At 40.7% G+C, this 26,575-nt stretch overlaps 1 protein-coding gene across 1 annotated transcript; it reads right to left on the reverse strand.

The window, feature by feature from the left end:
- Positions 1 to 218: 218 nt before the first annotated feature.
- Positions 219 to 25,560, reverse strand: LOC130223485 (gastrula zinc finger protein XlCGF8.2DB-like; the record flags this gene model as incomplete). Its single annotated transcript, XM_056456331.1, has 4 exons — positions 219 to 259; positions 348 to 355; positions 7,682 to 8,142; positions 24,964 to 25,560. Coding segments are annotated over 4 exons (1,107 nt in total), but the record flags the coding sequence as incomplete, so codon positions are not given.
- Between the last annotated feature and the right edge of the window lie 1,015 nt (positions 25,561 to 26,575).

Here is a 26,575-nt window from a genome sequence, read left to right on the forward strand (position 1 = left end):
ATTTATTCACTGAATCACATATCCACCTATTTATCTACTTAATTATCTTTAATTTATTTAATTTAATTAACCTTAATTACTCTTAATTCCTTTATAAATGAACACATTATTTGAACTTATTTCTGTGGGGATTCCAAATATGGGACTTACTTCGTGTGTCTTAAATGTAATAACTATTCCTTCTTCCCTACTTTGCTTCTGGAATCACCTTCACTCATCTACCACACCTGTGGTTTTGCAAAAGCTTGTATCTCTTGCCCTAAAAAAGTTTTATCATAATGCAACACAACATCCACAATCAAGTTATTGAATAACCCTCTTATGTATATTGCTGTTCCTTTACTCACCTTCTACTCTGCACAAAAGTCACATGTGTATAACAATTCACTAATCACTATAATAAAATAAGGAGACCACTATCTTTGCTGCTTAATTTTCCTTACCACTTCACCCTTGATACAAACCATATACATTTTTAATGCCAATATTTAGAAATGCTGTTGACTCAACAATCTGTACTTCGTATGTATTACAAAAATCTTACCTTTCTTTTTTCCCTCTGATGCTACATATATTGTTTATAAAGACTAGTTTGTTGTTTAACTTGTACTGTCATCTAATTGAGGTTGTGACTCTATGCTAAAACTACTATATTAGAACTACTATATTATTTCCTTTAATGAAAATACAATTTCTTATTTATCATCTTACATTTCTTGTTAAAGGCATGCCTAATTTTTTCAGTCCTTTCTATTTTGTAATTTCTCAACTCAATCCTATTGTATAATCCTCCATCTAATTGGCACTAAACCAGTCATCTCTAAAAAGTCATCGTTTCATTATTTGTAGCAATAGTGTTTTTTGTTTAAGTCTTTTACTTAGGACAGAGCTAAATGGATCTGCAGATAACTAAATCCTACATATGTTATAACAATATCAATCCTAAACCACTTTTTAGGCATTCTAATGTATGTATATTGCTTATCAGCCAATGTACTGTCTGCCCTCCTCTAGTAATTACCTGAACAGAAATCAATTACTTTAACATATTTGTCATCAGGAATAACATATTTCAGTACAGTGTGTTGGGAATCTCTGCTGAAAAATCCTCTATCACTGATTGCACTTAAATCATAAACTACACAAAATTTACTTTTGTCTGTTTTGACTAATGCCATAATCAAAAATTAAATTTAAATCAAATTCAAATAAAATCCATTCATGTTTTTATAACAGTTTCAGCATCTAGTGTTTCTCTGGGCAAACCTGCATCAGGTTTCATTTTAATCCTCACTATGCTGGCTAATTTTTTCTACCTCTATGTCCTTAACTGATAATCATTATTTACCCTAAATAATTTTCTTTCTGAGATATTTCTTAATTTGCATCTTATATTGATTTGTGTTATCAGCTCTTAATTCCTTCCCGCTCTCACATCATGCTGCTTGTGCATACAGTTTTGTTGTAATTGTTACAAGTTAAAACTACCTATTTCTTTATAGGTTCTTCTCTATCTGTTCTGGTTTTCATCTTTAGTCCTTAATCCTTTTTGCTTTGAATAATTTCTTCACATATGATTATTTGTGAAACAAAATCTGTTTTCTTAAACACTTTTCTCTTTCAGTTATTCTTTTAGTACATTTAGAATTGTCACTTTTTTACCTATATTGTACCCAACCTGTTCATTTCATTTTTTTTTTTGTTCTAATCTCTTCTTTAAGTATAAAACACTTTTCTCTGTCTTAATCTCTTACATAATTTTTCTCTCAAATCTTGGTTTAGATTACTCAAAATAGGATTATGCTAAAATATTTCCTTAATTTTTACTTAAATATTTAATTCCATCAAAATTTCTAATCCAAATTATTTCTTCAGCTATCAAAAGCTGTCTTTTTTTTTTTTTTTTTAGTCACCACCATGCATTGTACTTTATCCTTCTATGTTCAAGGATCTCTAAGATTAAACCTATGAAAATTAACCAAATTATTTAACATTCATCATAATTAATAATTTCAACATTACACATTTAAATTTTCATCGTATATTTTCATATAACACTTTTCTTCAATTTACACGATATTTCTCTATCATATTGGCAGGAGTCTGATTTGAGACAAGAATGGGTTGGTACACTTTTGCTCTTAATTTTCCTTCTGAGTGGTCACATTATACTCAATTTGGACTATAGTTCGACTGCTTTAAGATGGACTGCCAGACTCTCCCTCCTCGCACCCTGAGAAGACAGCTGGTTCATAGATTGGCTCTGGAGTCTTTTCTGTGGTGTCCAGACTCAACACATTTTTCCTTATCAGGGCACAGTGTTTCTCCCCACTCTCTTAGTTCTGGCTTCTTTTCTTTCATTTAGCTGATGTAAAGTTCTGGTGGTGCACTTTTTCTTGTTTTGATCAGTTCATCATTCTCTTGTTTGACTCTTTTTAGTGTCTCTGAACATCAGTAGCCTTTTCAGTCCTCAGTAAATCCTGGGCGTGCAGTGCCTGCCTCACTGCTATCACAAATGTCCACAGCCAACAGTTTGTCCATTGTGTTTCTCAACCACCTTTCCTATTTGCCAGTGCACTCAGAGATGTCTGGTAGGTACGAGACTACAGTCCACCAAAGTCCATCCCTATATCCTCTTAATTAATATATGGAATTTAGCCCATGACTTAATAAAAGTCTTTTTCCTCTTTCCCATATTTTCTCCATCAAATGAAGACTCCTTCCATCTATTATCTTTTCTTTGTTATCAGCTTATTTTTCCTCCAGTAATTATTTTCATATGTAAATATGATATAATTTTCTATTTATTTAGTGTTATTCTAATTAATTTCTTTAGCTTCAGATTGTGCATTTTTGCTTATCTATACTAGTGTTTCTTTACTAAGATTTTTTAATTTCCTTAACATTTTCCATACTCAGTTTCTATTTTCCCTATGCCTGCATCAAATGTTCCTTCCTTTTGCCATTTGTCATTTTTTATATTTTATATTCTCTGCCACATATTTGAATATTTTATTTCTCATTTCCATATCTGTTTTAATTAAACAGTACTACATGGTGGCCTAATATCTGGTATAACTGTTCAAAATCATTACTGCTATAGCTCAGTGTTCATAGTATTAATTGAACCCACATGTTTGCTTACTAGAACCATTTTTCATTTTTAAAATGCAATGCTTAATTATCAGTTTAGCTCCTTACTGCATAAACTTTTAAAAAATAACTTTTTAACTCACTCCATCATGTTCTTTAACATTTACCCAGCTTCTATGAATTTCATCTGAATCACTATGCTTTACTCCAAATAGATGATGGCTCAGATAACATGTAGCTGACTTTGAGAAAGATGACAAAACATTTTTTATTGCCCTTAAATATAAACTAATCCTCTAAAAGCAAACCTTAGTTTCTTCAGAATGTTACTGATTTTTCTAGTTTTTATTATCTTATCTGTTAATATACCTATATTTGAAACATTTTCTACATTTTTAAACATCTCATTTTTTCTCTATTAAACAGTGTTTGGACTTATTTTTTTCTATTTCTATTCTATTCTTTTTTTCCTTTCCCTAATTTGCATTTTTAGCTCTTAGGTTTACTTATACATTTTAACATTTTTAAATTTATTTTATTTTACACACGTTATCCTTAAATCTTCAGTTTTCCTTTCTCATTTTTATCTTTGTCAAATAACTAACTTATCTAATATTTATTCATACTTGCTTAGTAAATCTATTTATTTATTAATCTATTATTTTCCTTCATACTCTCTTTATCTCCATATATTTATAAACTATGGCTTCATTTGTTAATTAGTATAGCTTTTAATGAATTTATTTTAGTTCCATTTTCTATAATATAACACTATTAATTATATCTTACTCTATTATTGGTATTTCCCTATTTCAACTATCTTGCTGTAGCACTTTGTAATATGTCTCTTCATTTAATAACTTATACCCATTATGATTATGTTAAAGTCTATCTTTTTATTTTATATAATAGTTTGATATTCTCTTTTACTGGTCACACATGGACACCATAAATCTCTCTCTTACCCCCATCCTGGGGCAGACTGTCTTCCACCTGTTGCTATGTCAGGAATTTCAGTCCACTCTGCTTCAGTGCACTCATTGTTCTTTTTTTTAACATAAACACAACTTAAAACACAAAGATCATTTTCAGAAAAATGTTTAACTAGTATATTCTTCTGCCTTTTCAGTCTGTGTCCTTCGAATGCGATATGTTCCATCAGTTTTGGTTTAGGAGACTCCTCCTTTATATCATAATCTCTTCCCTGATCTGCATCAATTACTATTCTTATTGCTCTTTAAATCACACCACACATTTGCAGCCCTCCTTTTATATTATAATCTACTATAATTGTTATTTTAACCTTCTCTTTATTGAAAACATACTTTTAAACACATTCACACTTCTACTCTTATTATTTTTCTCTTCTCATTCACTCCTCTCCTCCACTCAGTGTAACATGAGCTGCATCCCCCTATCCTCGTTCCAGTCAAGGAGGAGGAAGGGAGCCTTCTCTGCACACCAATATGGACTATTTTGCCTCAACCTGAAGCAGCAAATACACAAACACATACATTTAAATTAATACACTACACTACACTCCTCTTGAGTGACCTGCCCGAGCAGCCTCTAACCTTAGAGCGGTAACCACAGGATTTTTGCCTACCCATGCAGCCCTCTGCTTCACCTTTAACAGAGTGGTATCGTAGGACTTTGCGCGCATCTCTCTACTTAAACTTAATCTGCTTTAATCTCTTAACTGTCACCGCACATTAAAGACTCTCTCTTAAAATTATAAATGCTCTGTGCATATCCTACATCATTAATAATTTCCCAAATCTGGGTAACAGTTACTAGTTAATGTTTATCCTATCCGTCAAGGCCCTCTTAGGAAAACACAGATCATTTGCATGCAAATTACTCTTTTTCTTATGTTATTCAAAACCCCTTATTTCTTTTATCTTTTTATGTTTACTTTTACTTTTAGTTCTTTAAAGCTGGAGAAACAGTTCAAGTGTCTTTACCGTTACAAGCAGGTCCTGGCAGAAAAAACACAAACTAATAAGCATAAAATCGCTTACCATTTTTTTATTGTGGCCACATATTTGTGTTTTCTCTCCAGTCCAGCATGTACAGCAACACCAGTCCTGCTCCTTTCCAGCCCTCCAGGGACGCCATTTGTTGTGGTTTCTGTCTTTTCTCTTAATGAATCAAGCTCAGACTGGGGTTATGAATATCAGAAGAATATACTTTATTGGAATATTTCCCAAAAAAGCAGAGACAGCCTGGAGCAGACCCATCTCTAGTCTCACTCCAGGACAAATCCAATGTCCCTCAAATTTGCTATGCCCTTTATCCTTGCTTCCTCCCACCTTTGTGTTTTCACAGCTGTTTACTGGTTCAACAGGCCTCTCCCAGCTCCTACTCTTTTATGACCCCTATTTAAAGACCCCTCTTCTTGTTGGCCCTTATAATTTACAGATCTAATATAATCATCACCGTTTTTCCACATACAGTTCACATTTGGTAATCATGACTAGTATCTATGTTTCAACATCTAAACTGGACTCTTCTCTCCCATACAGTATGTGTCTTTTCAAATATACATGACAGTTTCAACATGTGTTGTATACATTTCATGCCTTTCCGACACAGATGGTTCTCAGTGCATCCCCAAGTCCTCTCTCATGCTCTTTTATGACCCCTTTTCCTTAACCTATCACCTGTTTTCAAAGATATATAATGGCAGATTCGTAGGGCCCTCCACTCACCCAGTTAAATGTGTCTTCATATAGGTTTAGTACATAAAAATCTTCTTCAATTGCCCTCTACCGTAATACGCAGCGTATGAGCGACCGCCGAAATATCTAAATAAGCTAATAAATCAAAGAGATTGTCATTTCTCTTCAGTTTCACACATACTAAATTAATCAACTATTAGATGTTTTACAGTGGACCACTGTGCTTCCCTATCGTCATTAAGCACACCGGCTGAAAATTTAATACCTACAGCCACTTTACGGTAAATTTAAGACAATTTAAGACCTTAATTTCCCCGATTTAAATTTAAGACATTTTAAGGACCCGCAGGAACCCTGTTCTACTAATTATAGAAGGGGATGTTAAGTGTATAAATTAGAATCCCTTTATGTCTTCCCACCAGTATGTTACTCAATGACTCGAGTCTTGGTGTGCTCTAATCGTTCATCTTGTGTCGTTGGTCAGTACGGTTAAATACCATTCTTCCTTCAAACGATTTAAACGTCCATCATCGGTGAATTAAGTCAAGAAGTTTTACTAGTCTCTCAGAGTTCTTTGTTAGGATCTGTCAGGTTTTACCTTTCTTTCAAATGGAGCTAGTGTTGTCCCTTTGAAATTCAGTTTTTCCCAGATCTTCGCGTGATGTTTTTTCTTACTTTTCTTCGAAGTCACTCCAACCTTTTGCCAAGATCTTTGTTTCTCTTTCCCAGAGATTCCTATAATAGTTTCTTCTTCGCTGTTTATCAGTCCTTTTTCTTTCAGATCTCTTGACGCCTCCATCATCAAACTGTACATGACCGGCCCGTTTTCCAGAAAGATTCTAAGTTTGTCCGGCGTTGATGTTTGGAACTTAATCTCCTTTTCTTTCAGAGTTTTTCTTATCGGAGCAAAAGCCCGTTTTTTCTGGTGAATCTCAGGTGGGTAGTCTTGGTCAAAGAAAATCCTTTTTTTCGTTCCAGTGTATTAATTTCTTCCTCCATGCAAAGCAGAGGAGGACCAGGTCCTTCTTTTTGTATTCCTGGAAGAATACCACCACTGATCTAGGGTGTGCATCAGCGGGTGGTTTTGGTCTGAGTGCCAGATGACACCGTTGGATTTTAAGGTCCAATTCGTCGAGTGACAGCTCCGTTTTGATAATCGCTTCCACCAAGTCTTGGATATTATTCCCTTCTCTTCCTTCGGGGATTCCAAAAATCTGAATAATATTTATACGGGCGCGTGTTTCTAGATCTAACAGTTTCTCTTTTAAATTTTCTTGAATTTGGATGGTTTGATCGAGCATTTCTTTCATCTCAGCGACGTTCTCCTCAATTTCTTCAACTCACTGCTCCCCTTCATTGACCTTTTCTATCGTTGCATTTAGGTCCGTGATAAGGCCATCCAGTTTTTGATTGACTTCTTGTTAAAAGTTACTTAGTTTCATTTTCACATCTTTTGCGAGAGAATCTTGGAAGGCGGTTAAATCGGATTTAATATTCATCCAGAAAGCTATGATGTCCGTATGTATTGCTGCAATGCTAGCTGACAGGCTATCAGCTATGCCGTCCGCCTTGGATTTTTCATCTGTTGCTTTCTCTTTTTTTTTTTAGGTTTCAATGGTTGTTTTGTCCTAGCCTTTTTGTTTTTGTCCCCCTCCATGTTTTTTTTAAAATATGGTTTAGGTTATCATGTATGATGTCATAAGGAGGATTAATACCAGTGTGTATGGGAGCGCTCTTTCTATGCTGCTACATGTGTTGATGCCATACCGGAAACCATCCCATGTGTTTCTTAAGCTGCCTCGAATGAGTGAAACTATGTACACACTGATCATGTCTTGGGTTTCTCTCCAGTGTGGATCCTCATGTGTTTATTAAGGTTTGATGATTGGCTGAAACTCTTCCCACACAGAGGGCATGTGAATGGTTTCTGTCCAGTATGGATCATCATGTGTTGATTGAGGTTTGATGAGTGGATGAAACTCTTCCCACACTGAGGGCATGTGAATGGTTTCTCTCCAGTGTGGATCCTCATGTGTAGATTAAGGGATGATGATTGGATGAAACTCTTCCCACACTGAGGGCATGTGAATGGTTTCTCTCCAGTGTGGATCCTCATGTGTAGATTAAGGGATGATGATTGGCTGAAACTCTTCCCACACTGAGTGCATGTGAATGGTTTTTCTCTGGTGTGGATCTTCATGTGTCTATTAAGCGATGAGGATTTGCTGAAACTCTTCCCACACTGAGTGAATGTGAATGGTCTCTCTCCAGTGTGGATTCTCATGTGTTCAATAAGGTATGATGATTGGCTGAAACTCTTCCCACACTGATGGCATTTGAATGGTTTCTCTCCGGTGTGGTTCATCATGTGAATCTTAAGTTTGCTTTTGCTTGCCAAACTCTTTCCACACTGACTGCAGATAAAACGACTCTTGTCTCTCACTTTTAAAATATCATCAGTCTCTAAATGAGTTTTGTCCTCAATTTTGACATGCTGTTCCTCCTCTTTACTCTCCTCATAGTCTTTAATTAGGTCTGAAATAAAAAAAAAAGTTCAGTTTTTAGTAAATAATTAAAACTCTTATCAAAAGCTGAAGTGAAAAGGCACTAAAAACATTGGCTACACAAACCTTAATTTTGATGCACATTAACCCTCCTGTCGTGTTCACTTCCTGCCCCTTACTTTAGTGTTCCCGGTCAAAATTGACCGGTCTGTTTTAAATGCTTTTATATTAGCACAAAAAAAAAAAAATTTCTCCACCAAATTTTTATTCAACTTTCGTTAGCTGTGAACAATGTCTCAAAGTAGTGTTTAACATGAATTTACTGAATTAGACATACAATAACTGCAATGAAAATAAAAATAGGCGCTGAAAATATATTACAAAATGAACAACAGATGACAGAAATTTAAATACTTTGTTTCATTACTAACTGACAGTTCGCTAAAATAACTATCACAGGGTCTGACCAAAGAAACTGAAACTTTAATCCATCTGAATGATTTATCTACCAACAAAGCACAAACAAAATGCCATCCTTTCCTGTGTTCTGAGTGATCGAATTTTTAGTCATTCAAGTGTACTAATATAGGGAATAGTGACTGAGGGTATTTATGTTGAGCATGGACACAGAACTAGCACAGAACTAGTAGTAATACTTTGGTCATTTTTGAGTGAGATAATAACGGTCTAATATAATAAAATAATTGTTGCTAAGCTAAGCTAAAAGTGCTCCTGCTAGACTCAGAGATTGGCTGAACGGAGATAGGCGGAAAGAAAGAAAGAAAGAAAGAAAGAAAGAAAGGGATCTAGATTCCTTCTATGTGCTTCTTTCCAGAGAGAGAAAAATAAATAAATACACAAAAATAAGAAAAGAAAGAAAGACACACATGGATGGATTCACATAACAGACACCTGGTCTGTCTGAAGATATGATACACTGTTTTATCAGGAAGTTGATTCACGTTGGAGGATCCAACACTTTCATGGCAATTCATAACTTACTGGTTTAGTAACTAATCCATATGACTTTGTATGATCTCATTCATACAGTTTTGTACAATTTGCTTATCCCCAATGACGATTGGGTTTAGGGGTGAGGTTGGGGGCCACGCCTCCTTTTTTAAAATCATGCACTTTTGTACGACTGAACTCATATGAATTAGCCACTAAACTGATAACACATAAAATAGTTATGTTTCCTTGTGAGATCAGGCTGGAGGATCAGCACATAAGCGCGTAAAAGAGATGTGTACCTGCAAAAGAGATTGTTCAGTCTGAAATAAGTGAGTGAGTGAGTTGGGGTAGTATGTGTGGGGATGTTTTCTGTTTGATGAATGAATATAGACGGGATACCCATTCATTTCCTATGGCGGACACTGGTTGATTAAAACATCAGACATATCTGAGACATATCTGCATAATATCTGCAAAAAGCCTTAAATCTGCACCTTTAAATGACAAATGTTCTCTGGTTTAGTAATCTGCATGTAAGAAATGCAATGCAGAAATGTAACACTTCACTGTTTCAGCTCATCAAACAAATGTAAATATTAGTCAAAGATAACACACTTAAACACATTGTGTAGTTTTTAAATGAAGGTTTTTATTATTAAAAAGAAGACAAAATACTACCTATGTGAAATTTTTTTCCCCATTAAAACATAACTTTAATTTATCACACCGATTTCAAGTTCTCTAGCCACAACCAACCTGATTACTACCACACGTTCGCAATCAAGAAATCACCTAAATTGGACCTGTCTGACAAAGTACACCAAAACAGCCTCAAAAGATAGACATCATGCCAAAATCTAAAGACCTTTAAACACGAAATACTTAATAGAAAATACTTGTGTCACGAGTAAAAAAAAAAAGTGAACTCAAATGCAGAAAAACAACGATTTCCTCGATTTCACTTTTAAAATGGCGGCCGCGTGAAAATCAGTCTACAGAGGGGGCTGGTAGCCTAAGCAGCACGGAAAGGGAGACAAGCCCAAAGAAAAAATGGGAAGGGAGTTATATGCATATTTGACTATAGTTAATGTGGAACTCTAAGATGATGGTTCCCTGGATGCGACGCAACGCAAGACCCTCTCCAGCCGCAGATTAGCTTGCTTGGCCTGGCCATTGGTCTGTGGGGGTGCTCGTGAGAAAGGCTAGCAGTCGCCCCCAGCTGTTGGCAGAATTCTGCCCAAAACCTGGACACAAATTGGGGACCCCTGTCTAAAACCATATGAACTAGGAGGCCATGAATACGGAAGACGGGGTTCAAGACAATGGCTGCTGTCTTCCCCATTGAAGGTAATGTGGGGAGGGGAATAAAGTGAGCTGCCTTCAAGAATCTGCCCACCACAGTGAGGACTATTAAGTTGCCACTGGAAGGGGGTAAACAAGTGACAAGCCAACACAAACTGACCAGTGTACCACACCATTGAGAGCCACCAGAACCATTGCTTGATTAACTCAAGGGTCCTATCTGCTCCTGGGTGGCAGGCTAGCTCAGAAGAGGGACCCCTACTGTAAAACCTTGGTCCAGACTGACTATGGCACATAAAACAAGTTACTAGGACATTTGGAGGGCATAGCAATGGTACGAAGATACTTCCAGACCACAGACTCCACCCCCCGCAACCACAAGTTCAACTGGAAGGGTGGGTCTGGGTTCAACCTTACTTATATGTGACAGGGAATGGGCCTTTACATTTTTGGACCCCAGGCGATTAGAGATGTAAAAATCAAATCGTAAAGATTTTAATTTTTGATATTAAAATTAGGCTTGTCACTAGTGACACTGGTAATTTCTTATATAATAAATGTGATTGTTACTAGTACAATTAGTCATTTTAAATTAACTTGTCAACAATTCAGAATCAGTTAATGTCAAGAATTACATTTTTGATATCATAATTGCATACCCTGAGAATAAATATAAGGCTGGATATGATTTTGTTAAATATCAACAGTTACATTTTTGATTTAAAAAATGCTGATTGTTGATATCAGGAATTGCATTTCCACTAGTACCAACCCAAATTCTTATATTGAAAATGATGTCATCATTTGGAGGAAAACATTCCTAATATCAAAAGTGAAATATCAACTAGTAATAAACATTTCTTGATATCTGTAACTTAATTCTAGCAAGTTAAAAATGCATTTTGACTAGTAAAAATTGCTATTTCAAATCTAACGAATTGCTTTTTGGATGTGTGCGTAGTAATGAATTCATTTATGTGCTGTAGGGAAATTTATTAGTCTGTCAGATGAAGAAGAGCCGGAGTCAGAGATTCAATTAAAAGAAACATTGCTGAAGATAGTTAGCAGTTTCATCAGCAGAAGCCGGCTTCAACACTCGCAGTGAGTTCGTAGACCGTTCTGCTTACAACCTCAAACCAACAATTTTACTCTTATATAACATCATTAACTGTGTCATACATAACACCTGATTGGTTAAAACACAAATTGATTTAGAACATTTCCACGTGAGTAAAGGCGTACAATTCTGAACGATATCTCAATATCTCAAGCATACAAATGTCAGACATCTGCTAGGCTGTTTAGAGCTGACCTCAGACCTGTGACAGGATCTAAAATTGAATTGTACACACACACACTCAAGGTACAATTTGTTTCTTACCCAAGGCTGAGTGTACTCTCAGCCGTTTTTATCAAAACTGGTTATCTACATTCAGGCTGCTATATTCTCACCACACAAGTCTATTTTGAATAAAAAGGAAAATCAATTTGAACAGAATTAACACATAATAATAATATCAACCTTCAAGCCCTTTAGTTTCACTCGACGTCTCCATGACCTCTGACCAGATTTGGGAGCTCCTGAAAATAGTTTTGACAGACAAAGATAGGGACAAAGACACTTCAAGTGAAAATTCCTGAATTCATTCATTCATTTACTTTCTTTTCAGATTAGTCCCTTAATTAATCTGGGGTCACCACAGCGGAATGAACCGGCAACTTATCCAGCATATGTTTTACGCAGCGGATGCCCTTCCAGCCGCAACCCATCACCGGGGCACACTCATACACTTATATCCACACACATACACTATGGGCAATTTAGCTTACCCAACTCACCTGTTCCATATATCTTTGGACTTGTGGGGGAAACCGGAGCACCCGGAGGAAACCCACGCGAACACGGGGAGAACATGCAAACTCCACACAGAAATGCCAACTGACCCAGCCGAGACTCGAACCAGAGACCTTCTTGCTGAGGCAGCAGCACTTAAATTCCTAAATATATTCTGAAATTAGTTTACTTTTATTCATTAGTCCAAATCATCTCAAAGATTAAATACTGATTAAAATACTCATGTGAATGAAGTAATAAGAAAAAGGATAATAAGAAAAAGGATAAACACTGGTCCTTGCTGAGATGGATTGGAAGACAGAAATCTGAATCCATCAGTGCATAGTGATGACGAAACTACATATTTGATATCAACTATTGAATTTTTGATATCAACAATTGCATTTTCACTAGTTAAATGTAGGCTACCATTCAGACTTAATTGTTGATATCAGGAATTCAATTGTTGATTTCAACAACTAAATTGCTCCACAAACTTCTGCTACTCCCTCTAAACCCTGGCTGTCGGATGGTCTGAGAGAATGGTTAGTGTTAGGGTTAAGTCATGTGCTGACATTGTCATGTCCTCGGTTTGATCTTCTGGGCCACTTGTTGTTGTGTTTGTATTTTCTATGTGCCTTTCCCTAGAACGTTTTGTTTTGATCACCCGCCACATGCCTTCTGTTTACTTTCTACTTCCACGCCCATCCTCCCGTTTACGTTCTATTACTCTATTAAGTTAATGTCACTCACCTGTTCTCCTTGATTTCTCCCTCTATTTATTCCTTCCCTTATCATTGTCCTGTGTCAGATTGTTGTTTGCTTTCGTGCGTGTTCAACGATCTCCCGGTCCTGCTACCAGGCCCCTTCCTGTCTAGTTTCAGTCCTCCTGCTCGCCTGCCTCTTCTCTCCGCTTCAGCGAGCCATATTCCAGCTCCCTCCTGCCCCGAAGTGCTCACTCTTTCTTGCAGGTGTCGTGGCCCAGGAAACGCCACTCTCCGGTATCGCCCCTGCTACCGTGATGTTCAATGACATGCTGAGAGACATGGTAAACCAATTTGTCTTTGTGTACCTTGATGATATCCTGATATTCTCTCCATCTCTACAGGTACACACCTGGGATGTTCGCCAGGTGCTGCACAACTACTAGACAACCAGCTGTGTGTTAAGGCAGAAAAGTGCATTTTCCATGCCAAGTCAGTGTCGTTCTTGGGGTGTGTAATTTCGGCGGGTGAGATCAAAGCTGACTCCTCTAAGGTAAGGGCTGTTGCCGATTGGCCAACTCCTGACTCTTGAAAGGCATTGCAGCGGTTCCTGGGATTCGCCAACTTTTATCGGCGATTCATCCAGAATTTTGGTCTGATTGCTGCACCCTTAACTGCACTCATCTCTTCGAAGGTACTGTTCAGGTGGGGAGAAAAGGCTCAGGAGGTCTTTGATAAATTAAAGTCCCGTTTTATCTCTGCTCCTGTCTTATCTGTTCCAGATCCTAAACGACAGTTCATAGTTGAAGTGGACGCTTCTGAGGTCGGAGTAGGCACAGTCTTGTCACAACGGTCTCCCCGGGATGGGAAGGTGCATCCTTGTGCTTTCTTCTCCCACCGCCTGACCCCCGGAAAGCGAAACTATGACATTGGTAATCAGGAGTTGTTGGCAGTCAGATTGGCTTTGGGTGAGTGGCGCCACTGGTTAGAGGGTTCAGATTAGCCTTTTTTGGTCTGGACAGACCACAAGAACTTGCAGTAAATAAGTTCAGCCAAGAGGCTGAGTGCAAGACAGGCTTGCTGGTCGCTCTTCTTCAGCCGATTCATCTTTGAATTCTCGTACAGGCCAGGGTCAAAAACATCACACCTGATTTTCTCTCCCGCTTGTTCGAGACCCCGGAGAGGGAGGTTTCGAATTACATTATCCTGTCCAAGGGCGTGGTGGTGGCCTCTCTCCTGGGATTTTGAGACGGGTACAAGAGGCCTTGCGAGAGTCCCAAGAACCTAGAGGAATTCCAGCAAGCAAGTTATTTGTTTCTACTGCTCTGTGCTCTCAGGTTATCCAGTGGGGGCACTCATCCAAAATGATCCATTACCCAGGAGTTCAAACCAGATGCTGCAGTCTCGTCTGCCTTGGCTTTTGTCCAACGGTGTCGGCACACCTGGAAAAGAGCTAAGGAGGCCTTGGCCCGGGCTAGTAGACAGACCAAAGCAGCGGCTGATCGTCATCGGAATCCAGCTTCACACTATGTATGTGGTCAAAGGGTATGGCTCTCCACCAAGGACCTGCCTCTCAGTGTTGCCTCCCGCAAGTTGGCTCCCACGTTTATTGGCCCATACCGGATCACATAGGTGTTGAGTCCTGTGGCGGTTCGGCTCAAGCTTTCTCCTACGCCTGGTCGGGTACACCCAGTTTTTCATGTCTCTAGGGTTAAACCTGTCTATTCCTCCCCTCTTGTTCCCTCTATTCCGACCCCTTCCCGCCTCCACCCGTCTAGTGGATGGCTCTCCAGTCTATACTGTTAGGAAGTTACTGGATGTCAGATGCAGGGGTTTTGGATTTTAATACCTAGTGGACCAGGAGGGCTATGGCCCGGAGGAGAGGAGTTAGATACCGGCCCGGGATATTCTGGACAGGAGGCTGATCGAGGACTTCCGTTGGCGACGAGGTGAGCCCCCTCCTGGAGCACCTAGTGGCGCCGGTAGGGGGGGGGGGGGTACTGTCATGTCCTCGGTTTGATCTTCTGGCCCACTTGTTGTTGTTGTGTTTGTATTATCTATGTGCCTTTCCCTTGCACGTTTTGTTTTCTTTTGATCACTCACCACATGCCTTCTGTTTACTTTCTACTTCCACATCCATTCTCCCATTTACGTTCTTTTACTCTATCAAGTTAATGTCACTCACCTGTTCTCCTTGATTTCTCTATTCCTTCCCTTATCATTGTCCTGTGTCAGATTATTGTTTACTTTCGTGCGTGTTCAACGATCTCCCGGTCCTGTCCAGTCTGCCTTTTATCCCGTTTAGTCCGACTCCTGGTCAGCATCCTTGATTTAGCTTTTTTTCTGCTACCAGTTTAGTTTCAGTCCTGCTGCTTGCCTGCCTCTCCTCTCCGCTTCAGCGAGCCATATTCCGGCTCCCTCCAGCCCCGAAGCACTCACTCTTCCTCGCAGGTGTCATGGCCCAGGAAACGCCACTCAGCGGCCCTCTGCTGGGTGTCTTTATAATTGCACCCATATGAGAAGACTGTCTCCTCCACAGAGAAGTTTCTGTTCCTTGGCTTTTAGATCTTTGTGGAACATTTATTTTGTTCTACTTTTGCCTTTTCATATATTAACTTTAGTTTTCTAAGAGTTTCCTCTACGGAGAGTTTGTGTTGAAGTTTATCCTCTGGAGTTTTTTCAGAATTTTCTACATCTACTAGTTTTTTCCTCTTCGGAACAGTTTTCATTGAAAATTTTTTTTACTCCCTGAGACTGTCCTCTGCTATTGTGTGAATAAACTGTGAAGGACCTGCAATTGTGTCTGTTCTGTTTCTCCTTGATCAGATCCTTGACAGAGATAACTTCGAACAGCACCCAGGGCAACAGAGAGAACATGGCACAAATCAAACTGACCTTAGCAGTTAGCAAACCCAGCTGAAATCATTAGTTTCCCAACTCTATTTGACCAAAACCCATACTACCATAACAAAATTAACACTTCAGACATCCACAAATTATTCAGGACATTTTATGCCCTGCTCTCCGCCAACTCCTTATCAGCTGGCCTACTTCGTTACACAAAAAAACACTGAAATTAGCAGTCTATTTCGCACTAAATCCAACCTAAATCTCCATCACACAACACCCTCTGAAGAAAAATTCCCTCTCTTCCTGCACTCCACACTGGCACATTCCCAACCACTTTTAAGCAGATGGAAAGAAGGCCAGCTAGTGAAGTCCTGTGCAGATAAAACTCACTCCTCTGACCTTTTAAGGTGCTCTGGCAACAGGCGCTAGGCGCCATGATCTTTAGCCCCCTTGTTAGAGCAACTGCCATGCAGAAGGTCGCTGCTTCGATCCCAGCTCGGAGGGGGTTGGGTGGTGTAGCATCAGCAGAGTTACACAGGTCTGGTTAACCTCACTGTTCAAAAAGCCATCACTCAACACCTCATTGGAAGAAAAATACAGACCAGTCTCTCTCCTTCTATTTATTGCCAAAACACTAAAAGGGCTGTTGTCAACTACATTTCCAAATTTTTTAACTCGCATCAAACTGCCTGAAGGATGTCGGCTTGGAAAAAACATCACCAACTGCTTACTCATCTGATTACATCACCTTCCCAGCAACTCCACACATCCAACACAATTTCCAGTCCAGCTGGGATCACCCACCATTACCCCATGTAGCTCGGTATTAAATCTTAGAGTGATTCTGGATGATCAGTTTTCCTTCAAAGAGAACATTGCTAACACAGCTCCATCATGCAGATCTGGACTTTTCAACATCAGAAAAATCAGACTCCTCTTAACAGATCATGCTGCACAACTTTTAGTGCAAACTCATCATTTCAAGGCTAGACTCCGACAGTGGTCTTCAAGCTGGACTCCCATCCAGCACCCTTAATCCTCTACAGATGCTCCAGAACACTGCAGCTCATATGGTCTTCAATGAGAGCCCATGTAACTCCTCTCTTTACCTCTACCTGCTATAGTTACCGCTCAAGGCTCGTATCAATTTCAAACCACTGGCACTGCACCCTCTTACCTGCACCTACTCCTGAAGGTCTACATAGCCTCCAATCTAGGAGTGAGCACAGGCTATAAATCACTTTCAAAAAACTTTTCATTGATTGTTCCATGCTGGAGGAATGTCTTCCTATTTCCAACTAAATGTAAATGTAAGATTCTCAAATGTAAGATATTCAGTCTCAAAAATAATAAAATAAAAAAACTATATAACATTAATTCATGCACAGCACTAATCATTTACATAATCCGATTCATAAATTCAAAAGACAATTTGTGAATTAACAAACATTGAATTTTTGAATTTAAGAATTGTGTGCTTCAAAACAAATCCAGAGGCTTAAGGAGATCACTAAATTCGTCCACTGGGGCAGTGGCTTTCTTTGAATACTACATGTGTTTGTTGCAACCAAGTTAATCAATGACATGGTTTCTGCTACATTCATTCTTCCATGGCTAGGCACCACGCCAAAATTGCCACGCCACAGCTACATTACAGCTTCTCATTCAAAACATTCAGTCATGTTTTTTCTTAATAGCGGGTAATAATCGCAATATAGCAAACTATCATACTCAAAATGAACTGCCTTCCTAAAGTTACTTCTCTACTTCAGTATATCCCTGTAAATGTTTCTTCACAATATTTAAAACAGCTTGATAATTTAGTCAATTAGTTTCTCTTGAACAATTAGCACCCTAGGTTGCATAGGATTACATCGCAACAGCCAGTTGATAAAAAAGGATTGGGGCTTCCTGAGCATTTATTTCATTATTATGCCTTCAGTCTGAGACATCTCACGCACTGGTCTATCCCTCCTTAGAGAGCTCCATCTTGGTTCGAGGTTGAACAAGTCATCCTACTTCCCCTTCTTCTACTACAATGTCTATCCATCCATCTGTTTATTCATTTTATTTTGTAAATGTGTTTTTTTTTAGGCTGATCTCAAAAATAATCATTTTTTACTGATAGAATTTTAGGTGCAGGCTAGGACTGTCTTTTGCAGATATCGTCCTTTTGGCTTCATAGGACATGGACCTTCATCATGCAGTGGGACGGTTTGCTGCTGAGTGTGACACGGCAGGGAAATAAACAGTACCTCCAAGTCAGAAACCATGGTGCTTGACTGGAAAAAGGTGGCCATCTCCAGTTTGGAGGAGAGTCCTTACCCCAAATGGAGTTCAAGTATCTGTGTTTTTTTTTCAAGAGGAATGGAATGTGAGATTTAAAGATGGATCCGTGCAGTGGCAGCAGAAATGTAGTTGATGTGATTGTCTGTTGTGTGGAAGGAGCTGAGGCGAAAGGCAATGTTCTCAATTTACCGCACAATCTAGGTTTCCTACTCTTACCTATGGTCATGACTGAAAGGACAAGATCTCGGATACAACCGGAAACATTTTACAAAGTGTTATGAACCGCTCGTTTGAGTAGCAACATAAAATAGAGATGAGCTTTCAAAATAGCCTGAATGCAAAATATTTATTATAAAATGTAACTCATAGAACAATCAAAACAACCAACAAATGTCTATGGATGATAATAAAGACAAAGAACTTAGGATATAATCACAACAACACTTTAACTACATGATATAAGTAATGCAAAACAAAACCAGAAGGTTAAAGAGTCAATGAGATGGCAGGTCTTGACATGAGGTTTCCTGAGTAGCCACAGCGTCCTGGGGTAGCTAACGCAACAACTTTTATATACCCATTGATGAGTAATGCAGGCATCCGATCAGTATTTACCACAATCTGGAGTCTTGGGATAATCACAGTGTATTAATATTGTAAAACTTCATACCTGTTGCTCTGCCTAAATCATAAAATATTCTAAATGTAAATGTAAGATTCTCAAATGTAAGATTCTCGGTCTCAAAAATAATAAAATAAAATAATAAAATAAAAAAAATAACAGTAATCAATGCACATCACTATTCATTTACAAAATCCGATTAATAAATTCACAAGACAATGAATTAACAAATATTGGATTTGTGAATTTAAGAATTGTGTGCTACTTTAAAAAAAAATTCATAGACCCAAGGAGATCACTAAATTTGTCCCTCTGGGCAGTGGCTTGCTTTGAATACTACATGTGTTTTTTTGCAACCAGGTTAATCAATGGTTTTTAACCCTTATAGCAGATGAATCCTTCTGCATGTGTCTGAAATGTATGATGTCTGGTACTAAACAAAAGCTAGTGATATTTGCAATACATTGGTGTAAATGAAAAACTTGTACCAGAAACAGTATTTGCCTTGTAACATTTGATGTAAGATATTAACAAACTAACAAGATATTTTATTACATGAAATTACCAAGCAGTCTGTTAATGACATACCCTGAGCATAATGGTATGGGGCATGAGCCCGCCCACCATGGCAACAGCTCATTGGAAGACAGTGCCATTGGGATTGACCAAACCAGGGAAAACACTAATAAAACAAATTAACAAACAAACCAAACTAGACTGGGCAAACTGGCAGGGATCAGGACTGGAACAGACACACGACAAGGTAACATACGATGAGGAAACATACAATGATATACAATGATGAACTAGCACAGGACAGCAGACATGAGGAGAATATAAGCAGGAGTAAATTAACACACAAACAGATGAACAGATGAATGGAGGGGTGGGACTAGACAAGAGATGGGAGAGCACATGACACAAAGAGACAACACAAGCCATGTGCTCACATAAAACAAGATTAGAACACGCAGCCAATGAGAGAACTCATTAACCGTGTGTTTGTATGACAAGACAAACACAACACTGAAGCACACAACAAAAGCATGCAACCACAATGTAAACACAGAGCCACGTGCTTTGACAACAGACGCAAGACACGAGCACACGATAGGTGAAAACACCTTACCGTGCGCTCACACAAATGCAACGCGCATGTTTCATCTCAGCGCCAACCAAAACCGAAACCGACTAGATGGAGACGCTGAGAATAAAACAGCGCGATGCTGACAGAACAAACACACAGAGTACAAGAGCGCGCAGACCCCGCGCGCCCGCATCAAGTGGCCCGCTTGACCCGCTTGTTTGAGTCGCACCATAAAAGAGAGATGAGCCAACAAAATAGCCTGAATGCTAATTATTTATTATAAATGTAACTCATAGAACAATCAATCAAAGCAACCAACAAATGTCTAGGGATAATAATGAAGACAAAGAACTTAGGATATAATCACAACAACACTTTAACTACATGATATAAGTAATGCAAAACAAAACCATAAGGTTAGAGTCAATGAGATGACGGGACTCCTGAGTAGCCACAGTGTCCTGGGGTAGCTAGCACAACAACTTTTATATACCCATTGATAAGTAATGCAGGCATCCAATCAGTATTTACCACATACTCCAATCTGATGTCTTGGGATCATTACAGTGTATTAATATTGTAAAACTTAATACCTGTCGCTCTGCCTACATCATAAAGTATTCATCAAGTTTGTATTTTACTCAAAAAAGTAAATGTAGTAAAGTAGAAATAATCTTGAACCCAAAAATAAAGAAACTTTACTAATAAAAGATGCAACACAGGACAATTGAATGGGCTTTCTTAACTTGAGGCCCTAGTATACTGCAAACTACCCATCCTGGAGCTCCACCTTCTCTGTCGTGCGGTGTCATGCCAGTGATTTGTTTCTCATTCAGGGAGTCAGAGAGAGAATATAATCCAAAACAATACTAGCTACATGAATACACTGGAGAGTGGAGTAGAGATGTATCCGCACCTGTACAATCACTTGCAAAGAGATTTTAAGCTGCATAGGTGCTGTTTGCCAGATGTTTATAAAACTGTTCTCTCAGCCACCATTATTGTATTGTGGTAAATGCAAGGAGCGCAACACATTTACAACCCCACCTACTGCAGTGTAGGAGTGTTGGAAAATGCTCTGATTACTAAAGTAACCCTCATTCCCCGAGGAGGGGAACGGAAATGCTATAGTGGATTTTTAATCCACGCATGGGGATTTCATTCAGAAAGCCAATCATCTGAAAGAGCATGTAAACGGGCCAATGAAATGCCAAATGAATTGGCAGTGTCAGGTTGCGCACCTGATGCTTGTTGCAATCAATTTAGCATAAAACCACAGCGAAAGCAAGATGAGGCATCCTTTTTAAGCCGAAGAGACTGATATCTACAGCTAAGGAACAATCATTATGGCTATGCATTTCCGTTTCCGTTCCCCGAGGCTACTTAAGTAACCAGAGCGTTCCCCTTTGGATGGGGAACTTCAATGCTATAGTGGATTTTTAAGCCACGTATGGGGAAATGTCTGGAAAACGCCATAATAACTGCACCTTACCTTCCCTTCCGATGAGAGGATAGCCAGGCATAGCGTGAGCGCACCTGCATCATAGAGAGGCGCGGTCTTCCAACGCGATCCCTGGACCTTACTTATCCCACTTCAAGGAAGATTTACGGATTTAGATATATATTTTTGAGGAGCCGTAAGCGTCTAGATAATTCTAGGAATTTAATACGACAGTACGTTGGGAAAGCGTGCAGTCCCGAAGGGGGGGATGCTGCGGAGGCCGCTTGCTACCCAAATGGAGAGATGATGGCAGAATATATGAACTAGCCCTGAGAAGGGGGAGTACGCATATAATAAGATGATTAGCAGAGAGGGAAGACACAGGTCCGCCTGTGAGTGGGGGACTGCGTCGTGGCTGAATAAGCAAATGGGATCGCCTAGTGGGGATCATGCATGCCCGCAACACACAGCCCCCCAGCCCGTGCTGGAACAACATGACTGGATGTCTGTCCTGGAGGCACTCCGGCCTGTAGGAACGAGGGGTTGTTCCAAGGGCTAGGGCGACACAGCGCAGTAACAGTGACTCGGTGTGTGCCTGCGTGCCATGCGTGTCTGGGGACTCAATCGTGAAGCCAGTGCTGAAGTAGTCTCATATGGGGTAATCAGAGCGGCGTGACAGTCGCTGCGGATGCCATATCCCCAGGAGACTCTGAAATAATTTCAGTGGGACCACTATTTTGCTGTCGAACTCTCTCAGATAGTTCAGCATTAGCTGAGCGCGCTCTCTGGAGAGGCGCGCTGTCATGGTGACCGAGTCCAGCTCCAGCCCGAGAAAAGGGATCCTCTGCACGGGGGCGAGTTTGCTCTTTTCTCGGTTGACCTGAAGCCCCAACAGGTAGAGGTGCCAGAGCACCTTGTCTCTGTGCATAATCAATTGCTCCAGAGAGTGGGCTAAAATCAGCCAGTCGTCGAGATAATTGAGTATGCAGAAGCCCGCGAGCCAAAGGGGCGCTAAGGCGCTAAAGAGTTGGAAGGCATAGCGTCCCAGACTGGCAGAGTTCTGGCTGTCACATCCGGGGAAGTGGAAAAGTGCTCTTTCATTGATGTTTGCGTAGCACTGAAAAGTGCCATTGGAAATGGGACCCGGCCGTCCAGCGGGAAAGAGCAAATTCCCTCTTCTCCGGATGACCTGTCTCAGGGACGCTTCGCGGTCCGTTTACCGGACTTAACGGCGCCCTAAGCAGGGTGAATGCCTACTTCCGAGGTGCTCGACGCGCCCGATTCGCTGCAGACTGCTCTCTCACCGCCTTGAATTTCTGGGTGAATTCACCGACGGTGTCGCCGAACAGGCCAGTCTGGGGTATGGGGGAGTCAAGAAAGCGGACTTTGTTGACTTTGCGCATATCAGCCAGGTTTAGACAGAGGTGGCGCTTCTAGACCACTAATGTGGACATCGTCCTCCCCAACGCACACGCAGCGGACTTAGTGGTTTGAAGAGCATAGTCGGTTGCGGTGCGGAGCTCGTATAAGCAAGCTTGGGTCGGACCCACCCTCGTGCAGACTGGCCAGCGCTTGGTAGTGCTGGTAGGTGGTCATAGCATGCAAGGCGGAAGCATCCTAGCCCGCAGCCTTGTAAGCTCTAGCTCCGAGGGAGGCAGATAACCTACAGGCTTTAGACGGGAGACGAGGCGGACGCCGCCAAGAAGAGGCACCACGCGGACAAAGTTTGACCGCAATGATGCGCTCAACCTGAGGAATCGCCTCATACCCCCTGGCTGCTCCACCGTCAAGATTGGTGGGGGCGGAGGGACGCGCAGCACGGGCAGAAAAAGGTGCCCTCCAGGACTGCCTGAGCCTACTGTGCACCTCCGGGAAGAAGGCTTCGAAGGCTTGGCCCTCTTGTTCTCTACGTAGCACCCATCTAGTCGGTCCGGCCGCGGAGCTGGGGGATAAACCATCTCCAACCCCAAGGCCGAAGCAGCCCGAGAAAGCATTGCTAAGATGTCTGTTTCAGGATCCTTTTTGACAGCGCTCACCTGCCCGGAGGGGGCGAGCAGGTCTGGATCCTCGTCAGACAATGAAAGCCCACCCTCCAATGCAGCAGTGGACGTCTAGTCCCTGGTGTCATCGAGCGTAAGGGCTACCATCTGGTTAGACGGATCGTTTCCTCTGCTCGAAGCTTGGATGCAGCGCTTGGAGGAGTGAGAGGTCCACGGGCCCGAAGGCGACAGAAAATCTCCCACTGGAAACCTCAGACCTGCCAGAGTGCCCGCTGCAGTGCAGGAGACAGCTGGGGTGGTTCGCACTTTTGCAAAGGTTAGCCGCGATCTTAACTGCACAACAGACATGGCATTGCAATGATGACATGAACTGCCCGCGAACACCGCATTAACATGCTGGACCCCCAGACATGCAACGCAGTGCTCGTGCCCATCATCCAGGGACAGGAAACCACCGCATCCAGAAACGCACGGTCGGAGCGTCATCCTGAAAAGTACGTGCTGCACGACTGTGTTGCTCTTTTAGAAAACTTGCAACATTGTACGCACCGCTCTGGAGGACCGGATCCAAAGAACGCCAGGCAAGGGAGAAGCCCAGCTCAACCGTCTGCCACCACGTGTATACACTCTGGACCAGGAGACCATTCTCGTTCGCTCGAAATCGCTGGATATCAGCAGGAGGAACCCTCATTGACTCTCTCAGAAGGCTGTAGAAGTCTCTGAAGCGAAAAGGATGCCTCATCTTGCTTTCGCTGTGCTTTTATTGCCAAATTGATTGCAACAAGCATCAGGTGTGCAAGCTGACGCTGCCAATTCATTCATTGTTTTGCTGCATTCATATAATGTGTGCAACTTTTTGTCCATGTGTTTCTTAAGCTGCGCCAAATGAGCGAAACTCTGTAGACACTGATCAGATCTGTACGGTTTCTCTCCAGTGTGAATCCTCCTGTTTTCAGATGTGTTAAATGATTAAACCTCTTGTCACAGTGTGAACACTTGTACGGTCTCTCCAGTGTGAATCGTCTGATGCAGTTTCAATTTTGGAGCTGTAATAAAAGTCTTCTCACACTCAAGCACATATACTCTTTCACACCAATGTGGATCTTCATGTGTTCATTAAGGTTTGCTGATCGGTTGAAACTCTTCCCGCACTAAATGAATGTGAATGGCTTCTCTCAAGTGTGGGTCTTCATGAGTTTATGAAGGTCTGAGGAGTTGCTGAAACTCATCCCACAACGAAACTAGAGTTTGAGCATGCGAAATTCTGCTGTATGGCGCTGCGAAAAGGGGCGGGATTAAACAGGATGATTAGACATTAAATAAATGAGCGATTGGTCCATATTTTACATTTCCATCCAGAGATTTCATGTTTCGATCTTTGATTGGTCTCAAACACTCAAGTGATGCGATTTCCCAGGTCACAGTTCACCAAGCTTGAACTTTGCAAGGCAGTGATCTGCAAAACTTGATGAACAAACTAGGTTTCCGGTCTGATGTATTCGCGTGCGTATGAATGGAAGTCTATGGGGAGAAAAGTCCAGTGTGACGTGTGACTGCGGCTTAAGTGCAAGTGAATGGTTTCTCGCCAGTGTGGATCTTCATGTGTAGATTAAGGGATGATGATCGGCTGAAACTCTTCCCACAATGTGTGCAAGTGAATGGTTTCTCTCCAGTGTGGATCCTCATGTGTAGATTAAGGGATGATGATCGGCTGAAACTCTTCCCACAATGTGTGCAAGTGAATGGTTTCTCTCCAGTGTGGATCCTCATGTGTAGATTAAGGGATGATGATTGGCTGAAACTCTTCCCACACTGAGTGCATGTGAATGGTTTCTCTCCTGTGTGGATCCTCATGTGTAGATTAAGGTTTGATGAGCGGTGGAAACTCTTCCCACACTGAGTGCATGTGAATGGTTTCTCTCCTGTGTGGATCTTCTTGTGTTCATCAAGGTGTGTTGATTGGCTGAAACTCTTCCCACACTGAGTGCATGTGAATGGTTTCTCTCCAGTGTGGATCGTCATGTGTTGATTAAGGGATGATGAGCGGATGAAACTCTTCCCACACTGAGTGCATGAGAATGGTTTCTCTCCAGTGTGGATCCTTATGTGTAGATTAAGAGATGATGATTGGCTGAAACTCTTCCCACAATGAGTGCATGTGAATGGTTTCTCTCCAGTGTGGATCCTCATGTGTTGATTAAGGGATGATGAGCGGATGAAACTCTTCCCACACTGAGTGCATGTGAGTGGTTTCTCTCCAGTGTGGATCCTTATGTGTAGATTAAGAGATGATGATTGGCTGAAACTCTTCCCACACTGAGTGCAAGTAAATGGTTTCTCTCCAGTGTGGATCATCATGTGAATTTTAAGAGTGTCTTTTCTTCCAAAACTCTTTCCACACTGAGTGCAAGTGAAACGATTCTTGTCTCTCCTTTTCAAAATACAATCAGTCTGTAAATGATTTTTTTCCTCAGTTTTGACATGATGTTCCTCCACTTTACTCCCCTCATTCTCTTCAATTAAGTCTGAAATAGATAAATAAAGCATTAGTTTTCATTAAGTCTTATTTATCTAGTGCTTTTACAATGTAAATTGTGTCAAAGCCTCTTAACATAGAAGTTATAGTAAATGGACTCTATGCACAAACTCTGCTGACCTGTTTCCGGTAGATTCTGAGTCAGTCTCTCTACTTCTGCATAGCGCGTTCTACAGCTAAATCTAATAGCGGCGAAACCTAAACGGATCAGAACATGACAAAGAAGGGATATTTACTCTTAAATAGATGAGGATCTTGTGCCAGTGGATGTCCAGCATCTGGAACATCATTGTTCAGTTCCAGAATCCACAATAGTTGATTAGTACACCAGGGGCCCATTTCAGAAAGGAGTTTAAGTGACCACTCAGAGTATTTTAACCCTGAAAAACCCTGAAACCCAGAGTATTTAATTCCCTGAAATGGAAACTCTGGGTTTTCCACTTCAAAATGGCAGGTTTGCTAAACTCGAGAAAGCAGGGTAAGTCAAGTCTGTTTCAGAAAGAGACATAACTTTAACTCAGTCAGTTGCTGTGGTAACTTACTCTGTGAACCTAACCTGGTCAGGAGCAGGTTCTATTCTCTAAACTCTGAGTTTCTGTTGGTCTCCTCCCCTTTTTTAAAGACGAAGCTGTATTTCTCACCTTAGCCTTACATTTCCAACCAGTGACTGTATAAAAT

This window comes from Danio aesculapii, chromosome 4 (assembly GCF_903798145.1).
Source record: "Danio aesculapii chromosome 4, fDanAes4.1, whole genome shotgun sequence".
Classification (NCBI taxonomy): domain Eukaryota; kingdom Metazoa; phylum Chordata; class Actinopteri; order Cypriniformes; family Danionidae; genus Danio; species Danio aesculapii.